At 38.9% G+C, this 22345-nt stretch overlaps 1 protein-coding gene across 1 annotated transcript in view; it reads right to left on the bottom strand.

Annotated features, from left to right (window-relative positions):
* Nucleotides 1-22345, bottom strand: part of KAT6B (lysine acetyltransferase 6B) — a 212516-nt gene that overhangs the window by 58585 nt on the left and 131586 nt on the right. Inside the window, exons 6-12 of the mRNA XM_036735114.1 lie at nucleotides 20862-20994; nucleotides 16881-17263; nucleotides 15225-15346; nucleotides 12850-12965; nucleotides 10787-10928; nucleotides 6873-7034; nucleotides 4057-4150 (exon numbers count right to left, since the gene is read on the bottom strand). Coding sequence (XP_036591009.1) covers nucleotides 4057-4150; nucleotides 6873-7034; nucleotides 10787-10928; nucleotides 12850-12965; nucleotides 15225-15346; nucleotides 16881-17263; nucleotides 20862-20994 — 1152 coding nt within the window. The remainder of the gene's footprint in view (nucleotides 1-4056; nucleotides 4151-6872; nucleotides 7035-10786; nucleotides 10929-12849; nucleotides 12966-15224; nucleotides 15347-16880; nucleotides 17264-20861; nucleotides 20995-22345) is intronic.

Here is a 22345-nt window from a genome sequence, read left to right as displayed (position 1 = left end):
ACTCTGGGATGACTTGATTCTGTGAGGTATTAATTACTGAACCCTTAATTTCTTTTTTTAAAATAAATTTTTATTGCTCTCTGCTATTTCTTATATCCCTACAATTATCCCAGTATCTTTCCCCTGTCCTTTACCAGAAAGAACCCTTAATTTCTTAACTAAACACTGGCACTTACACAGTGCCTTAAGGATTACCAAACACTTTCCATACACATTTCATTGGACCCTCACAACAGCCTTTGCAGGCTAAATATTATGGGTATTATTATCTCCATTTTACAGGTAAGGAAACTGAGACTTAGGTTAAGTGATCTGTTCACGGTCACACAACTAAGTGCCAGAGTCAAGATCTGAATCCTGCCTCTAACTACAGAGATCATACTATGCCACCACACATACAATTTTACTGTTATAATTCAAACCCATTTTCTCTTGCTTTGAGGGCTGAATTCCCTCCTTCGTGTTGTCTTTTTCCAATGAATATTAACAATTCTTTTCATCCCTTCTTCATAGGGATTATTTCCCCTCTTCCTAAAACTCTGTGTAGCTGGGACATGGCCAAAGGGGCATAAGAGGGCTCTTAAAGGATCTGTGGTGCTTAAGTCTCAATCATGTCCAATCCTGTGCGGCCCCACTGCCCCTCGACACCTGGCCCATCCTAAGTGTTACCTTTTCATTACAGCTTCTCATTGAGTCCACTGGATCATATGATCCAGCATTTCTTTCTCTCTTTCTACTCTCAACCTAAAAAAATCTTTGACTCCCATTAGCAACTCCGTTTATTTAGAAGCCAATTTTCGAACCTCGATCTTCTGAGACATAGACACAAAGGTACAAATCAGTGAAAAAGGCTTGTGAGCTCTGAAAGATTTCTCTTGTGATGCTGTGTAGCGCCTACACTAAACCCACACACTTTACTTCTGACGCCTTCAATAGAGCCACACTCGTTATTACTCAACAGGAGATTCTCGACAACCAGAGTTATCTCATTTTCCACACTGGGGTACTTGCGGAGGGAATGCTAGAGGCAAGTCAAACAACACAAGAACTCTCTTGCCAGTCAAAGAGTCTGGAGAGAGGAAAGAGATAAAAATAAAATAAAAAGAAGGCGGAGAGCTAATCACCTCATGATATAAATATTATATCGCTAATACTGAGCACACTGCCTTGTCCTTTTTTGTCTTTTTTGGACTGAACTTGTTAATTATTTCAGATAGGGTATCCCTGGTTAAGAAACTTCCTCTGCCAGGGCAGATCCACGTATGCCCAGCAATGGGGCTTCTTAAACTTTCTCCACTTGCAATGCCTTCAGTGGGGTCTTGCCCGAGTTTAAGACATACTACTCTACAGCACCTTCTCAAGGGAGCTGCCTGGGGATAGGCACCATCCTGCTTTTCTGTGTGCCTCTCCAGCTCAACACACAGTAAGCAATTGATGGACACTTCATTCATGCACTCAGGCAGTCATTTTGTGAGTCAGAGACATAACTTGAACCCAGGTCTTCCTGGCCTTATAGCCAGCTCTCTTCCTGCAATCCCATATGGTCCATGCTAAAAGGACTTCATAACTGAGTCCATATCATAAAGAAAAAGTTTAGTCATGTTCAGTTAAATCTGAGATTTAGGAATGCAGTAACGTCTAAGACATTTTATATTTCCCATCCAAGTGGTTAAAACAAGCAAACATTTTCATGTGAAGAATACAAATTTAGTCATCTTGAAAATTCACTTTGGTGAATTCATTCATTCTCGGAAAATGCTGTATAAATAAGGAATTATTATATTTGAATAAAACAATGTTGGTCTATACCAAAATCATCACTGCTTTAGGCTTTAAGGTGGAAGGATGCAGGAAATAATGATGTTCTTTTGCAAATGAACATCTCTGTAGTGACTGACCCAGTGCCACAGATGCCAGATAATTAGCAACTATTTCTATCATTCTTAATAATAACTACTGCATTAACTTATGGATGGTACTGACATAAAATTTCAGAACAAAGGATCTAAACATAACTTCCCACAGAAAAGACCTCTCTCATGAACAGGTAGATGTACATTTTAGCACTGCATAATCACTCCAGATTTGACAGGAAGGAAAGGATCGTAGATTTAAAGTTGAAAGTTACTTTGGAGTTCTGCTCCTTTATTTTACAGACAAGGAAAACAAGGCCCAGAGAAAGAAGGCACGTGATCAGCCCAAGATCAAACAGCTAATAACCCAGGTCCTCAAGTCCAAATTCATCCAGGGCTCTTTGCACTGCACCATTGTGCCTCCCAAAGACACATTCCCTGTTGCAAACTAAAAAAACATAAAAAAATACAAGCACAATTTCCCCCATGGAAGAGTAAAGCCTAGTTAATGAATCTAGTGATGAATGTCCAGATATTAAATATTTCAAAATTAAGGGATACAGACATATCTCATACCACTGTATTTTATCATAGTTTCTCTTGTTCACATGTATGATTGTTACCATTTAATGAGTAATCACTAAGTGACTATTACCTGGTTACTTCTTGAATTTTCTTAGTTTTTGAAAAGTTGTTTTCTGATAGTCATAACCTAGGAGTTGTGTTTCACTCTTCCTCCTCCCTCACTCCATACACCCAGTCAGTTGCAAATCCTGCCACAAGATCTGTCCTTACAGGGCCACCATCCAAGCTCAGGCCCTGATTCTCTCTTGCCTAGGCTACTACGATGGTTTCTCGGTCTCTTTCTACTCCAATCCATCCTCCACAAAGCTGGCAGAGTGATTTTTTTTTTGAGCACCAATGTGACCATGTGACTCCTCTAAGTTCTCTACTAAACTTCAGTGACTCCCTCTCGCCAGTAGACAGGTCCACACTTGTTCCTGGCTTGGAAAGCTCTTCCCTCTCTGGCCCAGTCCTTTTTTGCAGCCTCATTGCACATTATTCCCTTCCCTACATTCTACAGACCTGCCAAAGTGACCTTTTCTATGTTCTTCTCATATAGCATCTCATCTCTTTGCACTGATTGTCCTCTTCTTGTGGAATGCACTCCCCTCCTTACAGAATTCCTTACTTTCTTTAAGACAGAAATCAAGTATACCTTCTACCAAAGCCTTTCTACCTCCCAAAGCCCTCACTCTTTCTAAGTACGTTGGATTTAGTCTAAGTTTATGGTTACCCCTTCTCATTCTTGATGGAATGGAAGCTCTGTGAGAGCAGAAACTGCATCTGCTTCTCTAGCACCTAGCACAGTGCTTGGCACAGAGTGTGTACTGAATAAATGCCTGGTGGCTGACTGACTCACTCTGCCTTCTGGTAAACACGGTGATCTACAGAATACAGAGACGCTGCTGACTACATTTTTACAAAGTTAGAAATGTCCACATTTTAAGAGTAGCCACAACTCAGGGTATCTGGGTTTTACTCTCTCCAATGACCATGGCTACAGACTAATTCATAATAAGAATAACAGTGGTGAAAGTGAACTATAACAACTCTCCCAACATTTCTTCTAGACATTTGCTTGTGCTAGTCAGTCACATGATTGAGAGAGTTTGGATAATTTAACAAACACATATTAACCAAATGTTCTTTGAAAATTTGTAGATTAAAATTAAAAGGATACAAAAAAGGATTTTAGTCATTGCTATGAGAGAGATCTTCTGAAAAGACAAAGTATTTTAATAGAAATATTCCCTTTGTGTTCCTTTCTGTAAAATAGAGGCAATTTTTTTTTTGAAAACTGAGAATGCCTTGAAATAACACCTCCTTTAGCTTTAATCACAAATAATTGCCTCTTTTGGTACTAATGAGCATCACAAAATGGAATGTAATTTAGCCAGTTCATTCAGCATAATAGCTTTGTGTGAGAGAGATCTTGTCTCAATTTCCTAGAGTATGATAACAGGGAAGCAGTAAATTTTTCACTTGGGGACGCTTTTCTAACCTATGTAAATATAAATAGAAATCCCATTATCTATTGATAAAACAACAAAGCAGGTTAAATAAAGTTTTATGTGTTACTGTTTCCCATAACAGCCATAGGCTCTCTGGATCATGAATGGAAATAAAGCACTTCACTTACTGAAATCAATGAGAAACCTTCCAAATCCTTGCCTTTGGTACTGGGGCATGATCATTATGCAGGAGACATTGTACTTCTGCTGGCAAAGCTTTTCCTGAGGGAAGGAGAAGCAGATCAAATATGTCAAAGCGCCGCTGATATGGGCCCCTCCCTGCACTCACTACCACCCTTGGACACAGCTTCAGGAATGTCAGGGCAAGACCAAAGCAAAAAAATCTGGCATCTGATGGAGCAACAGTTTAAAACAAATCACCTGAGCTGGGCGTATTTCCTAACAATGCTCTAAGGCAGAACACAGAATCCAGGGATGTACCAACCTCACCGATGGAAGTCAAGAAAGTAGGGGAAATCCTTTCCATACTTAAATGACTTGGGTCTGTCAAGGAGAGACAGAGGAAAGCAACGCACAAAGTCCCTTCCATGTTCTGGAAGCATGTTAAATCACATGCTCTATTCACTAACATTCTGTCTTCTACCTTAGAGCAAATGCTCCTAATGTCAGTGTAACTAAAATGGTATCTGAAGCATGGGAAGATTTTCCATGGCCAAGAGCATTTTATGCTTTGCATAAAAAGTGAAAATGTCTGAGAAATCAGAAGTCTGAAAATCAAATAAAGAAAAAACAACTCTAAGCCCTCCAAACAACAAAGGAAGCAGAGATATTGTATATAACAAGAAGCAAAAGTAGGAAATGGAAAACATAAGCTACAAAATAATTCTTAAACTTAAGAGGAATTTGGAATTTTTATGGGCTTTGGCATCAAAGCGCAGTCTTTAACTAAGGATTAAAAAAAAAAGATGCCAAAAACTATTCACAGAGGAAAAAGCTTATGAGACTGTGAATACTCTGGCCAAGTACAAATCAGGAATGAGACTGATCACAAATCATACTTACTGTATCAAAGAACTAACTCAGAATACCCAGATCTTAATGAACTTGCTTTAGTATATAAGTGATGGGAAAGAGATTCTTAAATACAAGTAAAGCATGTTTGTGAAGACAGATTTGTCTACATCTTCTGTATTCAGAGTCTTAAGATCGAGAGCAAGGATTGATTTAACTGTCAATCTAGGAGCATGAGCTGACAAAGATCATCTAACAAATATCTCAACATTCAGAGATTTTGGGAATAGTTTTACTTAGCATTTTTGACCCAACTGTCACTTCATCACCTTAATCCAGGACTCCTGCAAAGAAAGAGTAGTTATGATTCTGCAGCTGGAAGAGCTGCCTGGTTTGTCATGTTGGCCACTAGAAACTGACCAGGGGCAGAGAAGAAAGAGCATGGAAAGAGCCTGAGGGTTCACTGTCAGAGAGGCTGGGCCAGGTCAGGGAATACAATAAGAACAGTGTGCTTATGGATTGGTTCAGGGTCGAAAGAGGCTTAGGCAGTTCATGGACAGATGAAAAGGAAACCAGAAGGGAGCTTAGAATTACTGAGTGGTGGCAGGAAAGATGATATTTGATGTGTGACCCAGAAAAAGAGAGGGAGCCTGGTGAGATAGTGGTGCCTGAGTGCCTGCCTAGAAGACAGACAAGAAGACCACCAAGACCACCTCCTGCGTCAGAAATGAAGGTGCAGTGTGGGCAGCCAGGGATGCAACAGGAAATCACTGTTTTAGCCCGGGACAACTAAGAGGTGGACTTCTTGCACAGATGAGATTCTCTTGGAGCAACAGCACATCAATCAAAAACCATGAATTAATAAGCATCTATCAGTCCTAAGGCTTGTGTTAGGTGCTGAGGTGAAAGAAGCCTTGTTTACACTCTCCTGCATAGATGCAGCATGTTCAAAGATAAAGAGTATAAGGCATATAAATATACAAAATGAATTTACAGTAACCTGAATGAGGCAGCACTTGATGGGACCTAGAGGTTCTCGGGAAAAAGGGCTGGTGGGGAAAGAGGAGGGCATTTGAGGCATGAAGTTAGCCTGTGCCAAGAAGTGATGAATCCCTAGAAGAGCAAGGAGGGCAATTTAGCTACTGCACAGACAGTGTGTTGGAGAGTAATGTGAGAGAAAAATGGGGTGGAGTCAAACTGCAAGAGGATTCTGCCTTTGTATTTTATCCTACAGACAATAGGGAGCCATGGAAACTTCTTGAGCAGACGAGTGAACAGAAGATAAGAGCAGAGGAGGCTGCTGAGTGAAGGTGGTGGGAAAGGGCCCAGAAGTGACAGTGCCTTATGACAAGAAGGATGCTCTTTCTCTGTCCTGCTCCAGCGTGCTGGGGATCAGGAGAGAAGGTCGGGTCGATGCTAGATGAAGCAGCTTCAAGAGAAAGCCAGATTTCTTCAATTTCAAGGAGACACAAGGAGGGAGGAAGAAGAGAAGCATGTAAAAATTAGAAAGCAGGATCCATGCAGCACAGTGAGAAAGTGAGGGTGGAGCAGGAAGCGGCGCAGGAGGGCAGGGCTGAGTGGGCAGGTTGAAGCCTTCAGTGAAAGAAAAGAGCACCTTCAATGTGACACTGAAATGTGCCAAGGAGGGCAGAGTTTTAGGTCTTGCATCAAAAGGCAGAGCTTCATGTTGACTTAGCATGGAAAACAGTGTGAATGGCAGAAGGCTGAGGTGAAGCGCTCTCCAGTCTACAGGCCACACCTGTAACATTAGATGGAGCTGGGAGTGTAGACTGGCAGTGCTGGCAAGGGGCCTCCTTCATCTCCCTTGAAGAGCCCTGTTCGGGAGGTGTTGGCCTTTCAGAAACAGGTGTCACTTCTTCAAGTTACAACTGTGGGAAACCTTACCCAGAGAGAGGCTCTACGCATAATATTTTTGAAACAAGAAAGGAGGGCATAATAGCTCCTGTTTTACCTTAGAGAAGTATCCAACGAGATGACAGCCCTTTTCATCATTTTTTGTCAGAACATAAAAAAGGAATGGCTCGACATCATAATACAAGGTTTTGTGGTCCAGGAAGAGCTTGGCTAACAAGCAAAGGTTTTGGCAATAAATTTTGCTCACATTCCCATCAACCTAGCAAAAGAAACAGACAACATTATTTACCACAAAAAGTACCATTGAACATGACACTGTTTCTTGTTTAAAGTATTTTAGGAAGCATATAATTGTATTTTCACATCCCAGATTACAAGATGAAAACACTCCATTAAGCAAGCATGAGGTTAACTACAGAAGAGAAATTGCCTAGCATCTCCCAGTCTTCACATTTGTAGTTTCTTCTTAAACTAGCTTAACATGATATAAACCACTGGCAATATAGTAATTCTAGCTTTCTATTTTTTATGGTTCAAAAATGATACAAGTATGTCCCCCTCCCCTTATCTGAACCAAACATATCTGAATTACAGGAAATGTAAACACATCAAAATACTTTCAAGGAAGTTAATCTCTGTGCTATTTCCAAAATGGGTTTCACACCAAAATGAAATAAATGAACTGTATTATTCTGATTCCCTGAGGGATAGATTCACAAAAAAGGCCTCCATTTTGGTTTTATCCCAAGCATCATTTTAAATATAATTGGAAAAGATAAAACTTCTATTCTGGGAATAATACTGCAGAGAAAGTGAGATGAATTTCAACCCAGAATAAGTGCCATGATTACAGTCTACTTCTGTTCAAAATAAAAAGAAATCATGCTGGGATACTGACGGTTATGGACAGGAGGTTAAGCAAGGGTGCCAATTTCTTAGATTAAATGGAGTTACAAATTTCCACAGCAACCTTCTTCAGAGGAATGGGTATTTGCTAACCAGAGGTCTTTAACAACGAACTGGACCACTCTGTGGTCTCTAGTGGATCATACAAACTCTTATAATGCAGAAATTGTTTTTAGAACTCCTGTAATGGGTTCCCTTGGAGAAGACCCAACTCATATATAGAGCGACATAATCAGATATAAGTATCAAGCACTGGGCATAGAAGAGACAATTTGCTCCTTAACTAGAGGAGGTTTTATTCATTTGGCTGGACATCTTTTTCCTTGGCAGCACAATGTAGGACAAAGTGTGCTAGACTGAAATCTAGGTTCTCCTTTATAAGGTGAATACAATAATTGTATTTGATCTTAAAGCACTATAGAAATGTGAGCTATTATTAGCCAGAGCACCTGACAGCAGCAGGAACACTGGAGGGGTGTGGACATACACCTTAAGTTTCAGTAGAATGCTGGTAGCATGAATGCCTTTTGCAGTGATGGCATATATAAATGAGGTAATGGATTTTAGATAGTGGTAGATAAAAAGGTCAGCATCCTTGAGAGGTAGCAGAGGTTGTTTAAGAAGTTGTAAGGGGCAGTCTGGTAGAGTGCAAAGTATGTTACTCTTAAGAGTCAGGGAGAATTAGGTTCAAATCTGGCATCTGATACTTCCTAGTTGTATGACCATGAAAAATCACTCAATCTCAATTTCAGTTTTCTTAACTATAAAATGGGTATAAGAATACTATGTCTCTCATTGGATTACTGTGAGGATCAAAAGGGATAGTGTAGGTAAAATACTGTGCAAAATTCAAATTATTATGTATCAACTTTTTCCTTCTTAAAAGGAAGGGGTAGGCCTGTGATTTTCCTGGTATATCAAACCCTTAGTTAGGAAATCCTTCTTCAGAAGGATACCTGATACATAGAAGGGGTTAGTAAATGCTTACTGGGTGACTGACAGTGTCTAAAGAACCTGAAAGGTTAAATGACCAGCCACAGGTCACAGAGCCAGCTTGTGTCCAGGCAAAACTGGACCCTAGTCAGGCCATATACTCCAAGTCTGGCCCTCTCAGCTACATATTAGGGGCTGTTGTTATTACTAAGTTGTGACAAAAAAGGTGGTGGGCTTTTTATTTTTTAACAGATTATAGTTTTAGTATGAATCATAGGACATTAGGAGTTAGAAAGAGCTTAAAAAATTACTCAGCCTAACCCTCTCAAACTTTACTAATGACAAATTACACAAATCAACTTCCATACTAAAAAGGTTTCTTGGCCTGATTCTGTCCTCTGAGCAATGGCTCCAAGCTACTCCTAAATAAAATCTTAAAGGCTCTTCCCCTTGGCACAAACAACTTAATGTATGAAGAGTAATTCGTAAACTGTATAGTCCTTTGTGATATCAGGTATCATTAATTTTGTAGCCCTGCACATAGGAGGGAAGCTCCTCCCTCAGAGCACACTCTCAGTCTCATTCATCCTTCTCCCTCTCTCCTAGTCCATTACCGCACATCACTTGGCCTCATACTCTCCAAGAGTATGCTTCCTTCCTTCATCACTTTCTCATTCTCTTTCATCTTCAATTTGCTTCCAGCAACTGGCTCCTTCCTCACTGTATAAAATATGACCAAGGTCCATAAGAAACCTTTCCTTGACCTGCCCACATCCTTGACCTATCACTTTCTCTATGTTCTCTCTTAAGCAGTGAAGTAACCTGAAAAATGCTGAATCTGGAGTCAGAGAAATTGGATTTAAATCTTGACTGAGCAACTATCTCTCTCTGTGATCCTGGGCAAGGTGTATAAATTATCTGGACATTTGCCTGTTCAGTTCTAAAATGAGAGGCTCAACTCAGTGACTTCCGAGGGCCTTCAGGTCTAGGAATCCCACCTTACCTCTGATTTTATTCTCAACCCCTGGAATCCCACCCCTCAACTGAAATTCTTCTTTCTAAGATTATCAACAGTCTTTTAACTACTAAATCAATTTTCCTTTCTTCAAGTCTCATCCCATTAGATTTCTCTGAAACTGCTGACATGGTTAACTGTCCTCCCTCTGGGACATCCTCCTCCCTTGGCTTCTGAGACACTCTTCTCTCCTGATTGTTCTCAAACGTCTCTGATCACTCAGTCCAATTCTCCTCTCTTTGGAGGTCATTCAAATCCTGCCACTTAAATAAATATGAGTTTCTCCAAAGGCACTGTCCTGAATCATCTTTTCTTCTCTTTTTAACACCCATCAGTACCTATGGGTTCAATTATCATCTCCATGGGAGTTAGTCACTCTCTCTCTCCAGTTACTGTCTACTGCACACATCCAACTAGATGTACCACTGGTATCTCCAACTCAATATGCCCCAAACAAAATGATTATCATTTCCCCTAAACTCAGCCCTCCTTCAAACCTATTTTACTGAAATCCTAAAAGTAGGATTAAAAATTTTCTCCATTAAGTCAACTCTGAAAATATCAAATACCTTTAAAACTGCCTGAGTTTACAGCCACCCAGTCACATGGGATTATGGTGACCAACAGAATTCTGCTGGGGTGGCCATCCACAGAGATGGGAGAGCTTCCACCAGCTGCAGCATTCTTGTCAAGAAGGCCACATAGGCTGCCAGGAAATGGATGGGAACACAGGTGGCTGTGGAAAAGGGTGATGTCTACAGCTGCATAACTCTCTGGAGAGGGAAATATCTTCAAAGGCAACATTAACCGGAGATTTGCTACAGCTGCTGGCTAAGGCTAATTTCTATCACCAAAGAAGCAATTAATGGAAAGACTACGGAGGTCACAAATTCACTGGCGGATTTGATTTTTTGCAGACATGAATTATAATTACTACAGGAAAGGGAAAGAAGTCACTGTGATACTAAAAAGGTATTCCAGCAGCTGGGAAGAACTGGTTTAAATGCTAGAACAACTCCAAAAAGTGGAAAAGTTCCCACTAGAGAAAAATGTGACTCTTAGTATTAAAATTTTGTACACTTTTTGCCTTCTAGAAGGCAAACAAGTACATGTTTAACTTTATTTTAAAATGGGGTTTTCATTTTACACATGCCTACCTCAAATACTGACAGATCTTTCCTTCTGTAGATTTCATTTGCTGGAGGATGAAACCATCCGCATTTCTTTGAGTGCCTTAACAAAATGTTTTTACTTTTCATGTATTTAAGACAGAATTCACACAGGTAAAGCTTTGGTAATCTGTTGAAGTTTAAAAATCAGAGAGTTAGCATTTTGGGTCAATTTTGAAAATTAAATTTTGTTCAATTTTCCTAAAGGCTTTTTCTACACTGTAGTCTAAACAAGTGACACCCAGATAGACAGTGAGGTGAAGTCAAGGTTAACTCATTTATGACATAGTAATATGGCAACAAGACTAGTAATACTTGCCATCTCTACTATCCAAACTGAACAAATGCCTTCTTAGAAATGTTTTAGACAAAAGGATATTTGCTGATTTGAAGCCTCCTTAACTGTATCTTAGCCAGAAGGGGAGCACTGAGCCAGAGGCCAGTTTCCGGCAACAGCGACTGAAAAAGGTCAGTGGTGGCGATGTGATTGTTTCTACTGAGGGAATGGCTATAAATTAGTTTATTAAATATTGTGTATAACTTATGAGGGAAAGAGGTTCCAGAACTGAGATGTCTCCATTTTCACCACTAGAGAAGATAACTTTTCCTTGGAACTTGTTGGCCTAATACAGAGAAGGAAGAAATAAAAATCCAAAAACCTGAATTTGTTTTATAGTTCCACCACTGACTTTTCCTGTGACTTTGGACAAGTTTTCTCCCCATTTTGGATCATTACTGCTCACCTTGCAAATATAAACAACCATAGTACGTGTATTCTACCTACAATATAAGGACATGCCCAGTTCCAAACAAAAAGCACTTTTAAACACTTTTAGCTTCAAGGACTGTGAGATAACAGTGACAGAAATAATAGCAATTTCAAAGCTTGTACTTAACATGGTAACTTTTACACAGAGCTCTCCAAGTGCAAGACATATGATTACCCTTATGTCAAGAGCGGGAAAGTTAAGGGCTAGAGGAATTTATTACAATTGTCTAAGTTAAGGGAAGCCAGGAAGAAAAATCCGATCTTTTCACTCAATTTGATGCTTTAAGTACTAGTATACACACTTCCAATTCATTCCAATTAGGTCACTAGGCAGATGCTGCTAGGGTAGAAGGAAATAAGGTAGAAATCCAGAGGGAACACAAGCTTGTTTTTATTGGAAATTTTTGAAGACCATGAGTTGACAAATACAAGTATATTACTGGAGCATAGACAGACAAGTGGCTGTTTGGTCCTGCTCTCTCACTATAGCCAGGTCATGATTAGGGAAAATAATATATCCTCAGAAGTGGTCACATTATTTGAATTTGCACTGAATGTTTTCCTTGGGCTGAAACAAATGACTCTATTTCGCATAACTATAACTACAAATAATGCAAATTCCAAACACGTGACCACTTCAGGGCATTTGTTAGTCACACTAAACAGAACCCAGCAGTAATTATTTAGGAGTCTTAAAGTTCACCATACCTAAAACCAACACCAATGTTTTCTCTTAAACTACTGGACCAAAAATGGCCCCAGGAATAAAAATTGTGGAAGGTGTTCAATTTTGTTTTTTCCTTTTGCTTTTTTGCTACATCTCTATAAGGGCATCTAGAAAATGTAAGATTAAGTAACAAATATGTATGTGTAAATACACACACACACACACACACACACACAGATACATACACACACATAAAAGCATTCTAATTAGAAAGGGAAATCTGGTAGTAAATATGTCTTCAAAGATTTTTCCAAGAGCAAAAAATTTTCATACCTTGTTTCGTGTCAAAGAGATACCTGTCCAATCAACCATAGAAAGAATATGGTCCAATAGTCAGAAGACATGGTATACAATGAATATGTAAATAATAAGTACAAGTCATTTAAATAAGATTTTTGAATATTATAAAAGGGTATCAGAAGAGCCAAGAGAGCTGTTAGAATCAATCATCAAAGGTGATTTGGTTTTCTATAGGCATCTACTTTCTTTAAAAAATGGTGCTTCTTCTTTTGCTTATACAAAGTATATTTATTTATCAAGGGTATTCTATACTACCTTGCATATTCCTGTGGATAAGGCGAAGAGTACCAGGTTTGGATTTCATACTTTCCAAATTCTATTACTGAAGGATACCGTCCATTGGATTCCACACCATTTTTACATCCTATTTTCTGTTAGGAGGAAGGAATAGTAAAAATTTAAGTGTAAAGACAAGGAAGAGAAGGAGAAAGAGAGGGAGGTGAGGAGGGAGGAAGCATTTACTAAGTGCCTACTATGTTTCAGGCACTGTGCTAAGAGCTTTACTAATATACTCTCACTTGATCCTCATAATGTCCCTGGGAGGTGAGGTAATTAAAATAAAGAAGAGGATTCTTTCACTTACCTGTAAATTTTCAAGAAAAACTGGCTTCAAATGATGCCTACTTTAAAAGAATACAGAACATAGTACCACTATTCTTTTTACAAAAAAATCTTTTTGAATTCTCATGCTGTCCCTGTTTACAAGTTCTTTTGAAGTTATAATGAATTTTATTCATATTACCCACAACACTACAATGGGGGAAAAAAACCAAAATCCTGTTACCCTGGGAAACAGCATTAAGGTGTTCTGCCATAGTGCTAATGTTGTATTAAATGGGTGCAAAGGGATGCCAATATATATTAAATAAGATGAAGTGATACAATGATGTGGCTGACGCCGCACATGTCTACGTTGGGCAAGTCAGTCTGAAGGGCATTTTATAGATCTTTTTTCATCTTCATATTTAAATATAAAACCAGAGCTAGTCTAATCAGAGTACATTATGGAAAGATTTGGGCCAGTTTTAGGGAAAATTTGCTTTTATCTGACCCAAAGAGACAGTGATACCATGGCCTGAGGAGGGGCATGGTGAAAAAAAACATTAAAGAGTAGTTGAAGGATGTAAAAATGCCTAACAGATCTACAATCACTATGATAAGGCAGAAGTCACTTAATCAAGTTCGGAAAGTATAGACCAAGTAACAAAGCCTAGGAATAATAATAGCTAACCGAAACAAAAGAAAACATTTAAAGGAGAAATTATAGAGAAAAGTGTAACCTTAACAAAGCATGTGCTTTAAGGATTGCTTTGAACTCTTAAGAGGCAGTGGTGACTAAGTGCATAGATTGTGAGACTTGGAAAATCCTGCTTTTGATACTACCTGTGTCTGTGAGACCTTCCCGCCCCCCCCATCCCCTCCCCTCGCAGCCTGTTTCCTCATTTATCAAACTGGGATAAGAACAGCACTTATCTCATAGAGTTGTGAGGATCAAATAAGATAGGAGACGAATCACTGTGCAAACCTTAAAGTGCTATATAAATGTTAGCCAATGTTATCTGAAAATAATAGCTGGGAGGTGGCAATAACAACACACGCTATGCAGCGGACCAGGCTTACCAGGCTAAGAACATCAACCTATAAAACTGACGTGTGACAAGTGTCAGCCTCTGGCCAGGCAGTGTCCAGAAAAGTAACAGATTGGATCTTCCAGGCCAACTCGGTGGAGCTGAGCTTAACCCTGACCTCTGCTGTTATTGTGCTGGCTGTTGTCTGAGGTTCTCTGAACCACAGCTTCCTCATCTGAGAAGCAGAGGGGACAGTAATGTGGGAACTATCCACATCACAGGGCTGTTGCACAGAAAACGCTTTGTAAACTCTAAAGCACCAGGTACAAGTTGAGCTGCTATTAATACTCAGTCATTGGTCATAAAACACAATCCTGCAATATAAGTCAAATCCAAAAAAAAACCAAACCAGATATAAGGGACCCTCCCTCCATCAGTCCTGAAGTAGCACCTGTACTCTGCAGTCTTTGGGGTTTGAGATTTAATAACTTCTCTTTCCTCTAGTAAGGAGGAATGAGTAATCTAAGCTCACCTGCATGTTCACCTTTCAAACTTCGCCTCTTCTCTCACTTATTTGACCTCCTTCAATAGACTACTGGAGGGCTCCAGTCTAATCAGACAGGGCCATCTGTGTATCAGCATTCACACAAAAAGTATAAATGGTTTATTCTCAAGTACAGAGGATTTTGAAGATAATTATCTTGGAGACAAAAAAATGGTAAATTCACATCGAAAGTTGAAACTTCAATTTCAAACCACACCAAGGTAAGGCAGATGGTGCAGTAGATACAGTGCTGGGCCTGAAGACTTGAGTCAAGTCCAGTCTCTGACATTCACTAGCTCTGTGACCCTAGACAAGTCACTTGTCTTGTTTGCCTCAGTTTCCTTATCTGTAAAGTAGGGATCACAATAGCACCTACCTCCCAGGGCTGTTATGAGTATCGAATGAGATAATATTTGTAAAGTGCTTAATATAGTGCTTGGCACATAATAGATACTATGTAAAATGCTAGCTATTATTAGTATAATTATCACATATTTGTGGATGAAATGATGCCTTACCTCCAAGGAAAGTTCCTGGGCCTGCTTAAAAACATCCAAATCTTCTTCTGTAACAGAATCCTTGCTTCCAACCACATTTACCTCTGTACCTTCTTGTTTGATGCTTATTTTGATTTCAGTATCTGTCATTAAAAACCAGCAGAAAGTACATTCACTGACAGGAATCTTTAAAATTCTCCTTAAACTACCAGAATGGCATTCAATCAGCATAGTAAGCAGCATTTTGGAATTTTCTAACTTGTCCCTTTTGTTTTGAGATGTATAAGATTTTACTCTTGGTATAACACAGAGATTCAGGAATGGTTTTACCCTTTTACCTGTTTTATCCAAACTTTGCTTGAATTGACCAGTATCTTTACTGGGTTTTCTTTCCCTACCTTAATTTATTTTTTTGGGAAAAGTATATGAAATTATTCTAGATCAGTGTTATTGACCTTTTTTTATATACCTCCAGCATTAGCTTTTAAATAATCAAATCTAATGTTCCCTTAAATGGCAAATTTAGTAAAAGTAACAAAAATTATAAGATGTCAATCCGCTAGCTGAACTTTATGAAAACATTTTTCTTAAAAAACTAAAAACCAAAACCAAAAAACACCATACCCCAAAGTACATTTCATGTTATCATAGATGAGCTTTTCTTGAGATCGAAGTAGGATGGAATTTGTCATGAAAGGGCAATGGAATAGAGAAGGTGCTGAGCTTAATGAAGCGTGCGCCTGGAAACAGCAGCAGCAGCCACAGCTAAGGACTGGCCAGCATCTGAGAAGGCGCAGGGCAGGAGCAAGGACAGGTGCTACTCATGCAATACTACTACAAAGCCGTAAGTAATGCAGTGAGGGCATGGGGGTGGGGTGGGGTCCTTGTGTCACTCAAGATGAAAATAAATAATAGAATGTATGAAAGTATTAGTTGGACAAACATGTTGGAGGTCTAGTTAGCAGCAGAAAAGGGTCTACATTTCATTGCTTCTTTATGAAAGTGAAGTCAGAACAAGAGAAATAGCTAAGGCCTATGTGACAAATAAGAACTAGTTGATTATTTTTTTTCAGTGGGGAGGAGAGGGACAGGACGTAGGTTTGGTTGGAGCTTTGACCTTTTGCTTACCATAATCCTGATCAGGTTTAATTCTTCCGTCTGCCAAGCTCCCCTTCCCTGGTGAGGGGGTCCCCATCTGAGGGGTCACTTTATACTTTAATTTGCCTATCATCCTGTGCTTTTTAAGGAAAGTTGTTCGCTTTAAGTGAGCAACTGTTTTAAAAATATGTCCTCTAGGCAGTCCCCAGCCAGAGGACAGAGAGGAGTGAGAAATAAACCTACTCCTATTATCTTTCTTCCCATAGAAATGGGCATTAGACTTTGTTGTGGAAGAGAATTCAGATTTACGACGCAAACGTTTGGGTGGTGCATAACTTGGGTGTCTCTTTTTTCGAGACAGTCCCTGAGCAGTATAAATATGAGAAAGTCCATCAAAAAGTCCCTTCAGCTGACTCTTATTAGTAAGGCTGCTAAAGGAGGGCACACTTGACTGACTAGAAGAACTCTGGGGAGAATTAGAAGTGGAAATACTGGATTTTTGTGAACTGGGGCTCTGACCAGAGATGGGGATTAGGGGTGGAAGTGAAGAAGGTGGAGGTTTTAGCTTTTGTGTGGTACCTGTAGCCAACACATGAGAAGTGCATGACTGTTTCTGGGAGACCTTTTTCCTTGGACGATAGTGCTTTGAAAAGTCTATTATTTCACCTCGTGATCTGCGACCATCGGGTGATGGTGTAAAAAACTTAGTAAGGCCATCAATGAGCCCTTTGGTTTTCTTGTTAACTTTAAGTGTAGAGGCAGATATGTAGGTGGAGGTGGTGGTGATTTTGGTGGTGGCACCAGGCCGAGTGGGGTCTGTAACAGCCAATCTGCTGCTTGAGTCCTTCACAGATGCAGCATGACCAGATGAAGGTGTGGTACAGACTTTAGTCTTTTGACCCCTACCAGGTGACCCCCTTCCTGTGAATGCATTCGTGGATCCTTCATCACTGGTTACAGACCTGGGTAAAAAGTTGGAAAACAAAATTGATATTAAAAGAAACAAATAACAAAAATAGTAACCAACAATTCTAATATAACCTATGTGTTATTTCATGCACTCAAAACTAAAAAAAAAAAACTGAACTAGGATGCTGAAAACATTTTCTGTATCACTAACCAGACATTTCTGCAAAAGCAAAGGTAAACAACTGGCAAGTACCATGATTCTTCAGGGAACCTATATAACACATACAAGAAGAAAACATGGGGATGTCTTCAGTATATATGACCATAAGGGTAATATAAGTAAACATAAGGGTAATATGAGTAAAAATAATTTTAAGTAGATTGACAGAAAACTACATTTAATTATCACTAAATAGAGAGCTAAGCTTTCTACTATTACAAAATTAGAAGTTTTGATTTCTTTGAAATGTCTATTATAGTATTAAGGAATATAGATGTGTTCTTCTAAAGCAAAAAGATGAGTTTATGAAATCTATAGTAAACTGCTATTTTAAAACTCCTTTGATTATTCTGCATAATTTTAATACGTCCATCCATTTATCACTTCAAAAGAAAGAAATCATTAAAAGATTAAAAATGGCAAATAAAATCTATTCAGGACAAGAAAACCACCAAAACTCCCTTTCAGGAGAAAATGAATTACAGCACAAAATGCTGATTAAAAAAGGAGATAAACAAGAGCAGAAAACTCTGAAGTAATTTTCAAAGAGCTGCAAGCAACAGAAACCAGACATGACATGGACAATCTGATGGGGCAATCGATTTACAGAGCTTATTTCCACGCACTCGGCATCATGTGATCCGCAGAGATCTATGTCAACAACACTACTGTGCGCAGGAACAGCAATTCATGATTAGTTCTACTTTATATAATGGTGGGGTCATTCTATCCCACAACAAGTCTGCTGCCAAATATGTAAACACAGCCAAGCAGTGAGCCAAAGGTTCTGTGAATGCCAAAGTTTATTCTTAAATATTTTTTATTGATATCTTTTGTTTTTGCATCATAAGGCTTACTGCGAAAGAAATCAGTGGTTTACCTGGAAACTACTGAACAAAGAGGCTCATACAAAGAGAGCACAGGAGCATCATATTTTTTTAATTGAAATAACTGCAAATCCAATTCAAGTTAAAAAAAACTTATGAAGCACCTACTATGTGCCCTCCAGGCTTGGGGAATGACTTGTGTAAAGGCACTGACAGAGAAGATGGAATTTCTTATACCAGACACAGACACCATGCTGGACCACAGAGGCCTTGTAGGCCAACTTGTTCCTTTTTCAGTTGAACACACTGAACCTCAGAGAAGTTAAATGACTTGCCCAAGTTCCCACTGGCAGATTTAAATGGCAGAAGTGAGATTTCACCCCAGGACCCTGGAACAAACAGCTAGCGCTCTCTCCACTACATACACAGTGCCTCCTAGCACAACAGAGGATCTGAAGGGGGATGATATGAAGTCAAGTCTGGAATGGTGGAGAGTAATGTGGAAGGCTTTAAATGCCAGGCAGATGAATTTGTATTTTATCCTAGAGGCAACAGGAAACTACTGAAATACTGCATCCTTAGGGGGTGAGAGGGAACATGTGTTTTAGGGTGATCAATTTGGTAGTAAAGTGGAGAACAGACTGGAGAGAGGATAGACAGGAGACACAGAGAACAATTAGGAGGCTCTTCCAATAAACCAGGCAACAGGAGATGAGAGTTTAAACTACAGCTGTCTGAGTGGAGAAAACAATACATTTTCTCCCCTCCCCAAAAGAAGCTTCCACTAAGACTTTTATCATTTGAAATGAGAAGATAAAATGATTATATTCTAATGGTTGGAGATGAAAACTAGGACTCCTGTCCGAGCAGTACTGAACTAAAAGTGTTCTAATCCCTATAAGTGGGCCTGCCCCTCTAAAATCAAATACAGGTAATGCTGAAGATCATTTTTAGTACTAGAAAATGCACTGGGACTATTAAATAACTGATCCTGCCAAAAGATACCCCCAAATTTGGGCTGGAAATCTGGAATAGATTTCCCAAAATATATCTTTCCCCTTGAAATAAATAGATTTTAAAATATTATTATTCAATACGAAGCTGCCACTTTGAGCTTCTAAAAGATTTCAATAAATGGAGACACTGGCTTATTTTTAAAGATTCTAAGAGCTCATGAGACAGTTTTCTACCAAATTAGGATTGGTGCCAAATATAATTTTCAGTTATATCCTTTCTTTAGGAAGATGAGTTTAAAAAATGGTAGTCTTAGCACACAGTCTCATTTAGGGAACAATGGTTCTGAAAGATGAACATAAAAACATATAATTTCTGCTTCAAATAATGCTAACATAAGGAAGATTTTCTTCAAAATATATTACATTTACCTCTAGAATGTGGCAAAAACTACACTCAGAAGAAAAGTCAATAGGTTCTAATAAAGTCTCCTGAAAATTACTAACTATTGTGAATGAACTCCAAATGTAATCAAGACAGAAGAGTAGACAGCACATGAGTAAAAAGACTGCGACACTTTGTTTCCTGTTCTTAGCCCTTATGTGTCAACCTTCCCCTACGATCAGATTTCCTGCTTAAAACAACATTGTAACAAGTGAGGCATTTAACCTAAAAAAGGCAGAAAGCTTATAGGCAAATCAGGCTTTTTAAAAATGCCACTGTCTATTCATGTGAAATTCCTAACAAAAAAAGTGAGAACTAATCCATATAAGAATTTAGAAACAAATCTAGGATACCATAAAATAAAAGTATCTTTACTAAAAACTTCACCATGCTTTGGAAGCAATACAGCAGAGGGTGTGTGATTATCATCTTGGAACTAAAAAACCAGTCAAGATTTCAGGGAGCTTAAAACAAAGGGGCATCCTACATTGGATGATGTGCCAAATGGTTCTGTCTAGTTCTTTGATAGCTCTGGATCTACTGTGATGTATTTGAAGCTTTCTGGAAACACTTACTTGTGGGAATTAGGATCAGAAACAGGCAGCCTTTAAAATATAGCACTGGCTCAGGGGTGGGGAACCTGAGGCCTCAAGGCCACATGTGGCCCTCTAGGTCCTCAAATGTGGTCTTCTGACTGAATCCAAACTTCACAGAACAAATCCCCTTAATAAAAGGATTTGTTCTGTAAAACTTGGACTCAGTCAAAAGGCCGCACCCAAGTAACTGGCTATAAGAATGGCCTCAGTTCAGATAATGACCCTGATTTAAAATTTATACAATAATATTTATAGAATTAAGTTCTTCCCTCATTCAGCCAATGATAAAGTACGCTAACCAATGAAGCTTATTTTACTGAACCTTCTTGGACTACTTCTCTCTTTCACCGTTTTCAAAAATATTACTTAGGCCTCATGGTTTTTGCCGAAAGAAGACCACAAAATGCCCACTGTAATTCTATTCGTTCCTTTCCAAACTATTTCATTGTTTATACATGATGAACCACATTTTGCATTAAGGTTTAGGCACTGACACTGATACAGACAGGTGGGTACTAAGGTGATTAGATTCATCTAGCTTGGATCCCCAAAGGGTGATATTCTGGAAAGCACACTATGAAAAATTTTTTCTCATAAGAATTCAACCTACAACATTCGTTGTTTTAGTTTATTTTTCGGTCGTCCAATAGGTTTTGCATATCGTCGTTTAATTTGTGCAGCTTTCTCATGAAGTAGTTTTCTTCCCTTTTTCTTTGGTCTGCAGACTTGGCAAATCCACATCCCTAAATATATATATATATATTAGAAAAAATAAATATAACTTATTTTAGGTTGTTGATATTATACATTGACTGCAATTTTAACAAGGTGCACACAAGGTGGTTGCTGTGGGGAACTTTTCACTTCAGGAAAAATGGAAAAAAGAACATGTGTTCTTTTTTACATTTCTGAGAAAGAAGCCACTATCAAGTCAATTTCCCCAGCTTGAAAAAATACATACTGGTGAAGAGATGGCAACAGTCTGTCCTTACATGAGAGTGCCTTCATAGGTCCCAATGCCTTACATCTCATTCCCAGATTTATCCTATTTCCTTATCTATCTCTTGCAATAGAAACTAAAAGCTTTTAGTCTTTTGGGGGAGAGCAGAAAAGGTACCTTAAGATTAATGAATTTATATAGAGATCTGTTTTATCACTGAAAATTATACAAATTAAAATTAGCAAAACAAATTATTTGCATCTCCATATTACAAACTGAGAAAGTACAGTCTACAAAAGTATTGCTGGGCTGAGCTATCATCTATGTATCTCTCTAGCTCTCTCTGACAGAGGAACATTCGTGTCACATGAGACACACTCGGCCGTAAGTGTTCTGACGAACTGCATTTGGAGTCAGAGGACTTACTTACTACTATGTAACTTTGGACAAATGATTTAACCATTCTGGGCCTCAGTTTACTTGTTTATAATAGTGAGTAGTCAGCCAGGCCAGCCTCAAAGGCCTCTTCTCGCTCAAATCTATGACCCTAGAATACCAATTAATTAACTGAAAACTTGAACACCTCTTTACTCTGCAAGAACCAAAGACACAATTATATTGTCAACACAGACACTAGAAGATATTTAAATGTATAATTAGGATCCCAGAATTAGAGGCTCAAGAGCCTCTGAGAGGTCATCTAGTTCAATAGAGACAAGGAAACTGAAGCCCAGAGAAGAGAAGTCACTTCTCCAAAGTCACACAGGTACTATTGTAGCAGAGCTGGAATTTGAAAGCAAGTTCTCTGGCTTCAAATCCAGCATTTCTTTCACTGGACCACACTTCCCTGTGCCCGTCTGTGATGTGCAATACAGAATAGTTTTGACCTTTCAACCTTGAAGAAACTGAATTTTGACTTTTTGACCAATAAAACTCTAAACTATCACAGAAAACTACCTCACCTAATTAAGATGCTGATTTGAGACATGGGGGCAGGGGGAGAAGAATAGTTTTAGGGCAGCAATAAAAGATTTGCTGTCAACAGCTGCAAACAGCCTTTGGTTTTCGTTTTTCTTAACTTTTTTTTTTCTTTTTTTGAGGGAGGAAGGCAGGGCAATTGGGGTTAAGTGACTTGCCCAGGGTCACACAGCTAG

The sequence above is a fragment of the Trichosurus vulpecula genome, chromosome 8 (genome assembly GCF_011100635.1).
Source record: "Trichosurus vulpecula isolate mTriVul1 chromosome 8, mTriVul1.pri, whole genome shotgun sequence".
Taxonomy (NCBI): Eukaryota; Metazoa; Chordata; class Mammalia; order Diprotodontia; family Phalangeridae; genus Trichosurus; species Trichosurus vulpecula.
This window is presented reverse-complemented; position numbering and strand designations above follow the sequence as displayed.